This window comes from Charadrius vociferus, unplaced genomic scaffold, assembly GCF_000708025.1.
Source record: "Charadrius vociferus isolate BGI_N301 unplaced genomic scaffold, ASM70802v2 scaffold643, whole genome shotgun sequence".
Classification (NCBI taxonomy): Eukaryota; Metazoa; Chordata; class Aves; order Charadriiformes; family Charadriidae; genus Charadrius; species Charadrius vociferus.
This window is the reverse complement of record NW_009647512.1, coordinates 249,534-262,462: the sequence shown is the minus strand read 5'-3', so window position 1 is coordinate 262,462 and position 12,929 is coordinate 249,534. Positions and strand designations below refer to the sequence as shown.

Here is a 12,929-nt window from a genome sequence, read left to right as displayed (position 1 = left end):
TGCCCATATTGTCCTCATTTTCCAGTAAATGATGAGGAAATTAGACAAAGCTACATTATGCAGGTTTCTAAAGAATAGGAACTAACAGTTGCCAGCAAATTGTTACTATTGTGTTTTGTTATCGAGCTTCTTTTAATCCAGCAGAGGCATCTCAGAGCATGCTGTAAGTTACAGACTGTCACAGACGCACTGTTACACCACAGCACAAGTCAGAAGTCCTTAGAGATAAGATTTCAGAGATATTCTGTAGTGCACAGAATACATTAGTCCAAATATAGCACTGGATGCATATATCCCTGAAAATTTCTTTGTAAGTGGCATTTGCAGGACTAGTATGATAGAGATTTTTTTTAAATGAAAATCAAATGTATTTGTTCTTGAGATTAAGAGACAAAAAGCATGTAATAACAGAACATGGTAAGTTTTTGCACTGTATCCATCAAGTTTGGAAGTTTCTCTAGAAAAACATAGATAAAACAAAATCCACTTCTCTCTATTCTTCCTCCATTCTTTCCCCTTAAGGATCAATATCAAGAATGTTAGGTAAAATAAATCATCTTGAAACTAACTAGGGAGAAAAGTTTAACAGGAAGATAAGTGTTCCCCACGGTGCAGGGAACAAGCGTTTTCAGAAGTTTTTCCTTCCTCCTCCTTTATAACTTCTAATGTAGATACATGTTTATGACTCAGTGCACAAAGCAAGTCATCTAATCAGCTACTAGCATCAACGCTAACAATGCTTTTTACTGATTACTTACAATAGTTTAGATCTCAGACATGCCTAAAAGTAAAAGCCACCCCTTCCAATGCCTGCTTTCCTTTTATCAGCAGCGACCCCAAGCTCTGCTCCGTAAGTGCACCATTAGATGCAGAGACCAGTTACAAACCACAGCACAAGAAAAGCAGGAAGGAGCCATTCTAAAAGGTTTAGGTTGCCAACTCCATCCCATCAGTGACTTAGCATTTACAAAGATACTCTATGGTGCATTTAAAAAAATGTTAATACTAGTCTACATATTTACGTCATAGAAACCTTTACAGACATATTACTCCATCTGAAGTTTCTGTGAAGTTATTTGTTAAACCAATTCATCAAATTTGAACGAGCCAGGAAATAATAAAAAAAACCAAACTAAAGTTACCAAATAGCTCAGCATAGTTTTAATGCACCAAATGAAACAAAAATAAAGTTATGGTCTGCAAGTAATAATTAATTTTTCCTTTACTTCGGTTGCTTGTTTGTACACAAAGATGTGATTTTATTTTAAATCAGCTTCTGTAGACCACGTATAGATTATTTCCTCCCTCCACACAAATTCACTAGCCCAAAACTTTTTTGCTAAAAATAAAGTGCTCATATCATTTTAAATCTATTTCAGTGCTTTTCAATGGGCTTATCCATATTAATATTTAAAAAAAAAAAAAAAGTGGAACAAAACTGTTTCAGGCTATATTTCCAAGCTTCCTAGTATAATTTTAGAAGAACAGCAGCAAGGCGGTTTTAATTCTAAGTGATTGGATTTCATGTTTTATTCAGTCTGCTGAAGTCTGAATTTACTAACTACTAATTGTGAGTCCATCTCCCGGCATTATATTGACAGATTGCTGTTTATCATTAAAGAATAGGTCCCACGAATGGAAGAATTTAAAACAATGTAGCAGAGACAGGAAAACAGGGGCGGGGGGAAACCATTTTAGGCACCTCTACAACTTTAGATATGTTGAAGAATGTGAAGACTTTAAAAAAACAAACAAAAAAAATAACACCAAACCCCCAAACCCATCAGCATACTTACTGGTAAGGATCCCTTTCCGCTACAGTTATCAGTTGTGATGATTTTGCCTATGGGTCCTTCCTCACTTAAAGCTCCATGTAAACCTGTGGGAGCGCCACTTTCAGCAGTTTTTGTGGTTTCTTCTAACTGTAGGAGATTCAGAGGAGAACTGCACCTTGACTGGAACAGAGGTGGCGAAGCCTGGTCTTGAGGACCCACTGACTGTGGAGTGCAGGAACGGGATGGCTCATTCCGTGGCTCTGCAACAGGAGCCTTTTCACTCTCTGCTGGTGGATTATAATGGAATGGCTGTGCTGGAAAAAACGCCTGTTGTGGGAAAGGGCTGGGTGTAGCAAATGGTGGCTGTGTTGGAAATACTGTCTGTGAAGAGAAAGCGGAATGGGCAGGGAAGTTGGGTTGGCTGTGGTAAAGCGTTTGAGGTAAGTTATTGTTCATCTCTGGGTAGACGTAGTTGGGGAGCACAAGAGCTACAACAGGTGTCATGAGGGGTGCAGAGAACTGGGATGGTTGCATAGGGCAAGTATTTCCAGAGTCTGGCAACTGATTAAAACCAGAGAGTGAAGTCTCAGGAGCTGGCGGTACAGTCCCTGCTGCTGGGAAAACAGGAAGCGGATATGCAGGCATAACAGTGGGAAAAGACATCGCCGAATAGCTCGCTTGTGACGTGTCTGACGGTGACCAAGCAGTAGTATTTAAACCTTGAAGAGGGAACCGATGGGGGAATTTAGTTCCAGAAGTTGTACTGTCTGAAGACTCCTGTGGTTTAATGCGCTTTGATTTCCTGTTCTTTCCACTTTTCTTCCAAGGCTGTTCCATTCCAGAAGTGCCATTTCTTTGTCCACGGCCACCTGCAAAAAAAACCCAAAACCAAATTATCAGGAAGGATTCTACTTGCAATCTGATGTATCCCTTTCACCTTGTCATCCCTAAAAGTTGCTGAAAACTGAAGTTCTGGACTTGGCCTACCCCAGTGGAAGCATTTGGGAAGGGGTCACGTTCACTTTTATCTCTAGCACAAGAGTTGAGCTAACTGGGCAATGAAAACTATGCTGACACACCACGGAAGAGGGTAGTAGTGGATCAATTCAGGCTCAAATATGTGTCACCCAAACAGCACAAAGCTGCCAAACAGTGGCTCCCAGAGAGGCAAACTTCCAATTACTCCAGCAATTACAATGAAAGCAGAACGGGACAGGACTGAAAGCATTTCTAGAGAGTTAAGGTCATGCAGGTCCATAATTGAAAATGTGAGGAAAGAAGCAAAAGGAGAGAAAGTGCACATAAAGAAAAGAATTTCCTGAAAGGAAAAAAGCATGCTACCTTTACAACCTTATTTTAGAAGTCTGCACCAAACAATGCTTCCCTAGGCAAAGGGTGTCAGCTCATTCCATTACAGACACGAGGAAATCCACAAAATGTCTTCTGGCACTAAAATCTGCTCAAAGTTTTAGTTTGTCTAAAGCTTATTCAGATAGGCTGAAAGTTTATCAAGTATAAAGAATGCAAGGGGACTAAAGGGTTCCAGAACAGGTTTCCTAAATCAACAACCTGAATAACTATTAAATAGAAAATGAAAGATAAGAATCTGCAAAAAAATGCTTAGCAGTGTCTGCTTCTGTTCCAAGTCAAGTCAGGACTGAAATGGGAACAAAGTCAGATCAGTATCAAGCACTTCTGAAAATGCAATCCGGAGTTCCTAGTTGTAATATGCAATCTCACTATTACGGCTAGTCTGTTCCATTTCCATCCCACTGATCACATTAACAACTTAAAGGCAACCAAACAATTACCCAATTGTTTCACTGATTAGACAATAGTGGAATGGGAGAAACTGGATGTAAAATAAAGGGGCTAAAATCAAAACCAAACCACAAACCTAAAAAGAGACAGATGAAAAGACAGAAGGAAAAGAAAAGCAAGGGAATACAAGGATACAGTAAAGCAAACATGCTAAAGCATGTTTTTTGTCCCTTGAAAGTAGATGCATGTCAGTAATAGTATAGTGAACAGATAGAAATCAAAACATTAGTTACTAAAATGTTAGTTATTACATTAAAAGCTATATTCTACTCTCAATCTTCAAAACAAGACTTATCAGAAAGAATTTTTCTGTGGACTTCAAAAATAGCATACAACTGTCACTATTCACAGTGGCCCCCACAATACAGCTAAAAATGGAAGTGCCCTCTCAACAGGATGTGCTTCCTATATAAATACAAGTTTTATCGCAAAAACTATTGCCATACCACGTTCACCAGGCCGTCCTTTTGGTTTATCTTGTAAGTAGTAATTGCAGTGGGACTGAAAAATATTAAATCTCTTGATTTCTTTAAACTTATTCAAAAAGCTCTGCTCCTCCTTTTGCGTATGCACTGCAAGGACTTCCTTTGTAAGTCCCAGTTTTTTGAATGGCTCCTTTTCTTGATTTACGTGTGTAGAGCTAGATGGAGGTGCAAGAAGTTGGCCATCTAAGAGTTCTGCTCCGCTTGGACCATCTTCTATCATTTCTACAGAAATAGGAGGAAAAAAAAAAAAAATCAAGATGAAGTAAAGAAAGCTTTGTATATGCATTTTTAAACTATTACAATTCTGTAATAATTTTGCTGTAAGTTTAAGATACGAATTCTGTTCCTCTTTATTCCATTTCCACAGGAACATTTTAGCTGTAAGAAAATGTAAGTTACAAGTAGATATTAGCTGTTCACATCTGAAGTTTATCCAAAGTGGCAGTTGCTAGCAAGTTTATTACCAAAAATCATACCTAATTCAGGTTGTGTTTTTTTGTCTCCAACATGAACAATGGTGCTACTGTAGCTGCACTGACTTGTGAGAGAGACAACACTTTCAGGCTTGCCAGGTAGAGCCAAAGACGTCAAGTGAGCACCAACCACTGGGGGACCATTTGATTTACCAGATGCCTTCAACACAGCGGGATCTATTAAAAGAAACAAGGCTGTAGATTACTGAACATAAACAACTGCGAATACAAGTTATATGTTGCTAGGGTTGCAAAACAGTAGAGGCTAAACTGTGCTTGGCAAGACACAAAATGAACATTTTGCTTTACTTTATGCATTCCACCAGGAACATTTTAGGAACAGAATGACTTCTGAGCAACCAAATCCAATCCTCTACTTTCACATAAAGCCAAACCACATCTTTCCAATGTAGGACTTTTTGCGCTTTGCTAGTCTTCACTTGTCTTTCATGGCACAATTTTGGAAGAAAGTTTCTAGCCTCTTCAAGCCTAAACTGAAGTCCTGCCCAGCTCCCATATTGTTGTACACTATTCTCTGTCATTAGCCAGTTATCCTAACAGCTTTGCTCTGAGCATCCTATGTAAATTCTCTCATCTGAAAGCTATACACAATAATCCAGCAGAGGTCATACCAGTGCCTCATAAAACAGCATTAAAACTTCCCTTCTCTAATAGGAATACTTGGCATAAAACATACCTAAGACCTAAAGTTTGCCTTTTTCTTGACTAGAGTATGCCAGTAGCTTTGTTCTCAGTCATCAGTGCACCAAAAAGCTAGTGAATCCACATCTTCTCCTGTCAGGTAGAACTGCATAGACTCCAAATGACAGCAGAAATTGTGTTCTTAATTGCACGATGCTAGCTAGTTCCACCATTTCTTCCTCTCTAGTTCTCAAGGCACTCCAGTTCCTTCGACAGGACACTTTATTCCTATCTATACTGATACCTTCCAATTTGATTCTAAAAGCTGCATTAGAACTTCTTTTTAAAGCTCATCAAAAGGAAATATAGACAAGATCATTCCCAAGACCAGTTTTTGAGAAACTCCATGGGACTCTTCCCCTTCAGCCTCACATAATGACAAGGTCGAATCAGCAAGTATAGCTCTTTACCAGTCTCACAATTCTTGCACTAACCAAACAGTTACGTTCTTCACTTCAGCTCCCCATCCAGACAGGGACCATATCAAATGCTACACCTAAGTCCTAACAAATTAAGTTAATGTTTTTGCCTGGAGCAGACCTTTCAGATGGCTATCCTCAGTAATCCCCATCCTTTACTTTCATGGCTGGACATTCCTTTCAAATAGGTTCTTGAGCCTCACACAACACTAAGAGCAGTCTGATGCTGCATTTTACTGTCCCTTGTTCCTTTTTTCTTCTAATGTCCACAAAGAAGAAGCAGAAGTGTAAAATGCGTATTTTTGTTGCAATTCATTAGCTGCCAGGTTCTTCAGCTGGTTGTTCCTACAAGTCCCACAGTTTTTGTGTCTGATAATGATTCAAGTCCTAAAACTCAAAATCCTGCTGTATTTTGTACAGTATAAGTAAGCTTATTGCATCTACAATCCAGATATTCAATCAAATACTCAGTATTTTGATTGTAGGGAAGATTTTAATGATAAAAGTTATATTGCCAAACACCTAACACAGAAAATGGCTATGAGGTCATGCCTAAACTACACTTTTCATTATTCTGCAAAGTAGTAACATCCAACTGGCTGCTAGCAAAAATCAATGAAGAAAAAGCTGTGATGTAGAGATACCTCCCAAGGGCTGTATAGCACTATCAGCTGGTTTTTGTTGATGAACTCCAGAATTCAATGATGCAACACTTGATGAAGTTTCACATTTTCTTTTTGCTGTACCAGGCACATTACAACTCTCCAAGTACCTAAAATACAATGATTTAACAAAATTAGATATGCAAGTCCTAAATCTAAAGCTAAAGAGTTATTTACACACTGGTTGCTTACCTGATGACACTGTCCAAGCAGCTAATCTGTTGATAAGAATATATGGGTTGTTCTTTCCAAGCCAACTCTTCAGTAGTCACATTTTTAGGAGCAGCTGTTCCTGGAGTATCCTTTCCCACTACATCTTTTACCTGACCACCAGGACCACTTTGTTTTTCTGTGAAAAGAGATACTGCTATTATGCAATTACAGCATTAAATCCTTGCAAATTCCCCTAAAAGCAACAGTAAAAGTTTTCATTTATACATATTTCTTAACAGGTCGTAAGTTAACTGCTGTAAAGCAATAAGTGGTTTGCGCACTAATAGATGAACATTGTGTAAATATTTTCCTGTCCTTATGGATTCTTGGAGGTGTGAAGGTTAGTTACGTTGATGCATGTGGATCCAAAGGGAATAGATATTATGGCTGTAAGAGAATAGATCTATCATTAGAGTTGAAACACACTCAGTATGAGGACAACTCTAGTGCCCATAAGTTATAACAAATTATTAGAAGAATAACCTATTAATGTACGCAGAATTTAACTTTCATTAGTAAGATTTTCATTTATCAACTTAAAAATTCCTGAGGTTACAATGCAAACAGGAAAGACAATAGCCATAACATTTCCTCCACCTAACAGAAGGGAAGATGTTTGACTTGTATGAAAACACGAGCTACAATTAAGGTGCTTCAAAACAACAGCTTTAGGATATGCCTTAACTGTGTGTTATACCATTATCAATTCAGTCACAGCTGAACACAATATCTTCCTGAACACAGTGGAGAGAAGACACAGGACAATATAATTTGAATTGATAAAAATGCTGTCTTTATGCATTGATTAGGACCAAACTAGGAAAAAAAAAAAAAAAATCATACTGTCATATTATACGAGGCACTAGCGCAATAGACTAAAATTTATATTAACTTGCTCATGTCTTACCTGCAACAAGCTCTCTCTTACATTCCAGTTTTGCTTTGTCAGTGAAAATACGTTGTCCTTTATTTTTGACCTTACGGACATCTTGACAAACCTCCTGAAAGCAGGTCATTAAAAAGAGTTATTACAAAATTCTGACTAAAACATCATGCGTAGTGATTCCTCAGTAAACCAAATTAACTTTAGTTATTCTCTACCTTACAACTAGTCTGATCACAGGAGAAATCCTGATGTAGAGAATTGTATTGTGCAGCAGCAGAATTTTGGGAATTCAAAGAGAAGAAATGAAGTAATATTTTTTGCACACAATTACTCTATTTTGTTTAATATAGTTGATGACTTGGATAGGAAAATATAAAGATATATTACAAAGAAGAATTTGGGAAAAAAAACAACACTATCACTTTGTAAAAGTTATATTGCAAAATATTGCTGCTAAGACTGAGAACTTTTTGTGCTAGAAGTTTAAGCAAGCACTGACAGGAAATTATAGAACTATAGTATAACAGTCTTCACTATCTGTGGAAATAGTGAAGGAAAGATAGGTACCTATATCCCTCAAAACCAAGATCTCCTTAAACATAACTTTTCTGCATAGCTCTGAAATGTAGTAAGTTATCTTAAACAAAAACATACAGAGAATTCATCTGCTTAAGCCACTAGCGTTTAAGGACTGAAAGCCAGGAAAGTGACCACCTTGGCAAGAGCAGCAGTCTGCCACACCTGATCAAAGAAGTAGAAATCAGATTTGGAAGAATTAGCCTATAAGCAATATAATTAAGTAAAGGAAAATTTTGGCTTTCCAAATTAAATACAACACAGGGAGCTACAACAAATTTGGGAAGAACAACAGGAAAGCCAAAATGACTAGACATGTTAAAAGGTGCAGTTCCTTTGACTGCATCCACATTCAGTACATTACTGTCTGACTGACTTTGCCTATGGAATAGTTCTGGTAAGCGACTAATAGAATTTAAAAAGTTACACATCATTATCAACTAGATGTAGCAATGACCTAATCTACAGTAAAGTTAAGTTTTAAGCTAATAAAAAATTTTATTTTATTCCATTTATTTCATTCTACATTATATAGTGTATTTTTGCAACATAAAAAGGGATCAGGGTCAAACTATCACTTAAAAATGCAGTAATAACCTGCATAACTATCTTCTTACTTTCATTTGGGAAAACAGTAATTACAGACTTTCCCCTCCCAAAAGAAACTGCTTTCAAATACCCAGCTGGTTTTCCCAGACATATAACAGAGAACAGACATTAGAGTAAGTTAACACACTGTACAGGTTTAAATTCTTCATACACACTTTCATGCCCATAACTATGCTTCAGTATCCTGAGACTACATCTACGCCAGAAAAGTTTATTCCCCTATACAGAAGGGTTTTTTCCACATTAAACAAAAAAGAAAGATGTCTTTTTCCTTATACTTTCTTCCATCCTTAATTTGAAAGAGTTATGCAAAAAGTAAAAAACACCACTTTTAATAGTTTGTTTTGAATAAGAAAAACCAAACCTACTGGTTTATCCTTATGAGTGTCTTCATTATTATTTCCTGTGCTGTCACTGGAGGATGCCACACTCATTAAGTGCTCATGCGAACCATTGCTACCTAGACTTCCATAGCCACTGGATCCACTGTTGTGTACAGGCTGTTAACAACAACAAAACAAATATACACACACATATCTCAGCACATCAGCTTTAAACAAAACTGCAATTGTTATTAGTAATTCCATGTGAGGAAAAAAGGATTTATTTTAGTCTGTTGTTGGGTTTTTGGGTGGTTTGTTTTGGGTTTTTTTGTTTGTTTTGTTTTGGGTTTCTTTTCTGTGAGGACTCCATAGCTGCATGAAATCCTTAAAATACCAACCAGAGCTTTAACATACTTCAGTAAGTCTTGTCTGCTAATCATGAGTGTAAGTAATTTCCAGGATTGTAGCCAGAAATTCCAGTACACTAGTAGACAGCTAAACAAAACATAACAAAGATAAATGCCCTTTCTTCAATGGGAAATGAAAAGGGTAACATTACAGCACATGCTGTACCTGCAATAATAGCCGATATATTTGCTCAGTGATTTCCTGAACACTGGGATGAAGAATTCTATCCTCTGTATAGTTGGGAGCGGCAAAGACGTCTTCATTTAAGGGACCCCTGCAAAAACCAAAAATATCCCAGCTCATTACAACTGAAAGTACTTCAATCACAGAGACACCACAACTTCAATTTACCATCTATATACAGTAAACACAATCTGATGCTTATTCAACTGCATCTACAATCTTTGAATCTGATAAAATACACACCCATAGTCACTTTGAGCATGAGTTCCTTCTTCTGAAGCAACTTTTGACATTATTGGCAGAATTTGAAGGACTTCAAATTTCTTTTTAAAGCAGTCACTACATCACAAACCCCAAATTTAAAGAGGATGCAATTTATGTGATTTCCCCCCCCCCCCGAAGATCCCTTGTCTTTCTTAAGGATCACTATGTAAAGCCAAGGGAAGGGAAAATAAAAATAAATAAAAAAAAATTTAAAGTCCCAACAGTTTATTGACTTACGTCCTAACTTTGTGTCTTCCAATAATAAATGAAACTTTTCGACTCCAAGGGTTGATGAAACTGGACCAGCTAGTGTCCATGGTTATATAATCTCCATTTCTAGTGCAAAACCTGATTGGTGAATAGTCAAAAGGCTGTCCTCCGTACTGAAGTACTGTAATGAATGATTCAAAAAGAAATTTCAGATTAACGTTTGCACAATTCTACTTAATGATTCAAGATTTTACGATGAATTGCAAAAAGAGGAAGATGATATTTGAAAGAATAAATACCAGATACATTGATAGATTTAGAAATGCTGGGCTACCAGAATAAGCAGATCTTCATAATTTACTGGACTATGTCAAGAAAAGTCACCTTCAGAACACAACAAGCTAAAGATGACTGAAGAAACAGCTTTACATTTTCAAAGTTTAACAAATTAACATTGCCAGAATGGCTCTTATTTTCTTCTCCATGAAACAGGAAAGATTACCATGTAAAGTGTGACAATTCCTATCATTGCATTCCCAAGAAAGTTTTCTTTATGTATGAAATGCTCATTTACAGTTAATTTTTTTTTTTTTTTTTTTTTTTTTACACAGCAGACACATCTGCTTCACATCAAACATGGAATTGAGTGATTACTCAGTTTTCATCTATTTGCATTAAGAATCAATATGTAGGGTAAAGGATTCAGTATTTACCTTCAGAAAAATTCACAGTCACAATTAATTTTCACCTCCTACTTCCTGAGGCCTTTCTATTCATTATTATCAACTTTTAGAAAAAAAGTTACATTTCTGCCACAGTAAGAGATTACATACTTTTTTTGTGAATTGCTAGCATTAGAGGTCTGTCATTCGGGTGAAGATGCACCAAGACTGGTGTTCCTACTAAGTCCTGAGGTAGGTATCCCAACAGAGGTACTGCTCTGGGGAAAGAAAGGAAAAGATATCAAGTGGAATAAATGTATATTTAATCTTTATAGTGTTCCCATTTTAAGTTTTCTTTGCTCTTTTTCCCTATAAAGAGAATGAATAATTTTAAGTTTAAATTCGGGGAAATAGCAGTGCCAACTTAACAGCAGTAGTACTCTTTGAACAAGCAGGTTTTTGTTTGTTTGTGGGGTGGTTGGGGTTTTTTTTTTTTGGTAATTTTACAAAATAACATGATCAGACCAAATCAAGGAGTCTGTTACAGTAGTCCTGTCTTTCCTATGCTGCCTAGCTCTAGATGTTAAATACTCACCCTAATTTTAAAAGAGCACTAATAAAGTTCAACCTTGATAAAACTCTCATGAGGGTAAACAGGACCCCGATCTATGGGCTGCAAGCCAAGGGTAAGGATCACAGGATTAGTATAGCTGAACGAGCACCAGGGTAGTTGACTAGGACTCAAGAAAACTTTCTCACAGGCAGGTTAAGAATTCAACTCATGAAGGAGCTGCAAGGAAGCAAGGTTATTAACTAAAATGGAGAATCAAAAGTAATGTTACTGAATTCCTGCACATTATCAATTACCACTTCTGATGATGTGAACGACTAATTTATGTGATGAAATAATTGTCATTGATCACTTACAGCATTCACATTAAGGAGAAAGAGAAACTTCACAAATGTCAGTATGCACCTTACCCTGAAAGCTAACCGTCAACAATATGCTTTAGAAAAGGAATGCATTAAGTCAACACAACTCAGTAATGTTTAAGAAGTTGCCAGATGCCAACAAGTCATCTGGTAAACTCAAAGCACTGTATACCTTTCCCCCAGTCCCATTCACTGACAAAGGCCCAGGAGCAGAAAAATACTCGGGTAATCTGAGTATCTTTAATGAAGAACTTAACTGCAGTGCAGCACAGACACAGGATCTGCGTTGTGCTGAAACTCAAAAGCATTGTGGGACAAATGCCCTCAGCATTCCGCTTCCAATAACCCACTGGAATTAGATCAATTCGCTAAAACATAGAATCATAGAATGGTTTAGGTTGGAAGGGACCTTGAAGATCATTGAGTTCCAAGCCCGCTGCCCCGGGCAGGGACACCTCCCACTAGACCAGGGTGCTCAAAGCCCCATCCAGCCTGGCCTTGAACACCTCCAGGGATGGGGCATCCACAACTTCCCTGGGCAACCTGGGCCAGGGCCTCACCACCCTCAGAGTGCAATATTTTTTCCTGATATCTATTCTAAATCTCCACTCTTCCAGTCTGAAGCCATTACCCCTTGTTCTATCTCTACATGCCCCTGTAAAAAGTCCCTCCCCAGCCTTCTTGTAGGCCCCCTTCAGATACTGAAAGGCTGCTATAAGGTCTCCCTGGAACCTTCTCTTCTCCAGGCTGAACAACCCCAACTCTCTCAGCCTGTCTTCATAGGATACCCTTCTGGCAAAGAGGCTGAGATATTCAGGGGAAAATGAGGATAGCAATTAATGCCTTATTTTTGCAGCAATTAGTTAAATAACATGGCTTAAAAGCTTGTGGATGATCTAAAGCAACAATGTTACAAAGCTGAAACTCATGCCAAATCGTATCATTTTGACACACTGACATTTCGAAATGCTGCCAGGTTCAAAGCACATACGAAAAGTTATCCTGCTAGAGGAGTTTAAAATACTGATCAACTCTGAATGACTTCAGTTAGGACTTCATCAAATAATGTTGTAAGAAGTAGAAAACATGAGGTTTTGTTCACACTGTTCCTGTTCTTTGCCACCTGCTTTACGAAAGCCTGGCAAACTACATTTGTTTGTGCTGCAACAGAACACCTACCCTAAAAGGGATCAAATTTTAAACTGTTATTTAGTAACCTAGTTATAAAGAAAGATGCAAATATAGTCCCTTCTATGCAAAAAAAAAAAAAAAAAAAAAAAAAAAAAAACAAACAACCACCCCCAAAAAAACCCAACACAACCCAA

At 37.5% G+C, this 12,929-nt stretch overlaps 1 protein-coding gene across 1 annotated transcript in view; it reads right to left on the bottom strand.

Moving 5' to 3' along the window:
• Nucleotides 1-12,929, bottom strand: part of PER1 (period circadian clock 1) — a 40,830-nt gene that overhangs the window by 5,244 nt on the left and 22,657 nt on the right. Inside the window, exons 12-21 of the mRNA XM_009880763.1 lie at nt 10,843-10,949; nt 10,037-10,190; nt 9,518-9,626; nt 8,990-9,121; nt 7,458-7,548; nt 6,530-6,686; nt 6,320-6,447; nt 4,558-4,731; nt 4,043-4,303; nt 1,797-2,644 (exon numbers count right to left, since the gene is read on the bottom strand). Coding sequence (XP_009879065.1) covers nt 1,797-2,644; nt 4,043-4,303; nt 4,558-4,731; nt 6,320-6,447; nt 6,530-6,686; nt 7,458-7,548; nt 8,990-9,121; nt 9,518-9,626; nt 10,037-10,190; nt 10,843-10,949 — 2,161 coding nt within the window. The remainder of the gene's footprint in view (nt 1-1,796; nt 2,645-4,042; nt 4,304-4,557; nt 4,732-6,319; nt 6,448-6,529; nt 6,687-7,457; nt 7,549-8,989; nt 9,122-9,517; nt 9,627-10,036; nt 10,191-10,842; nt 10,950-12,929) is intronic.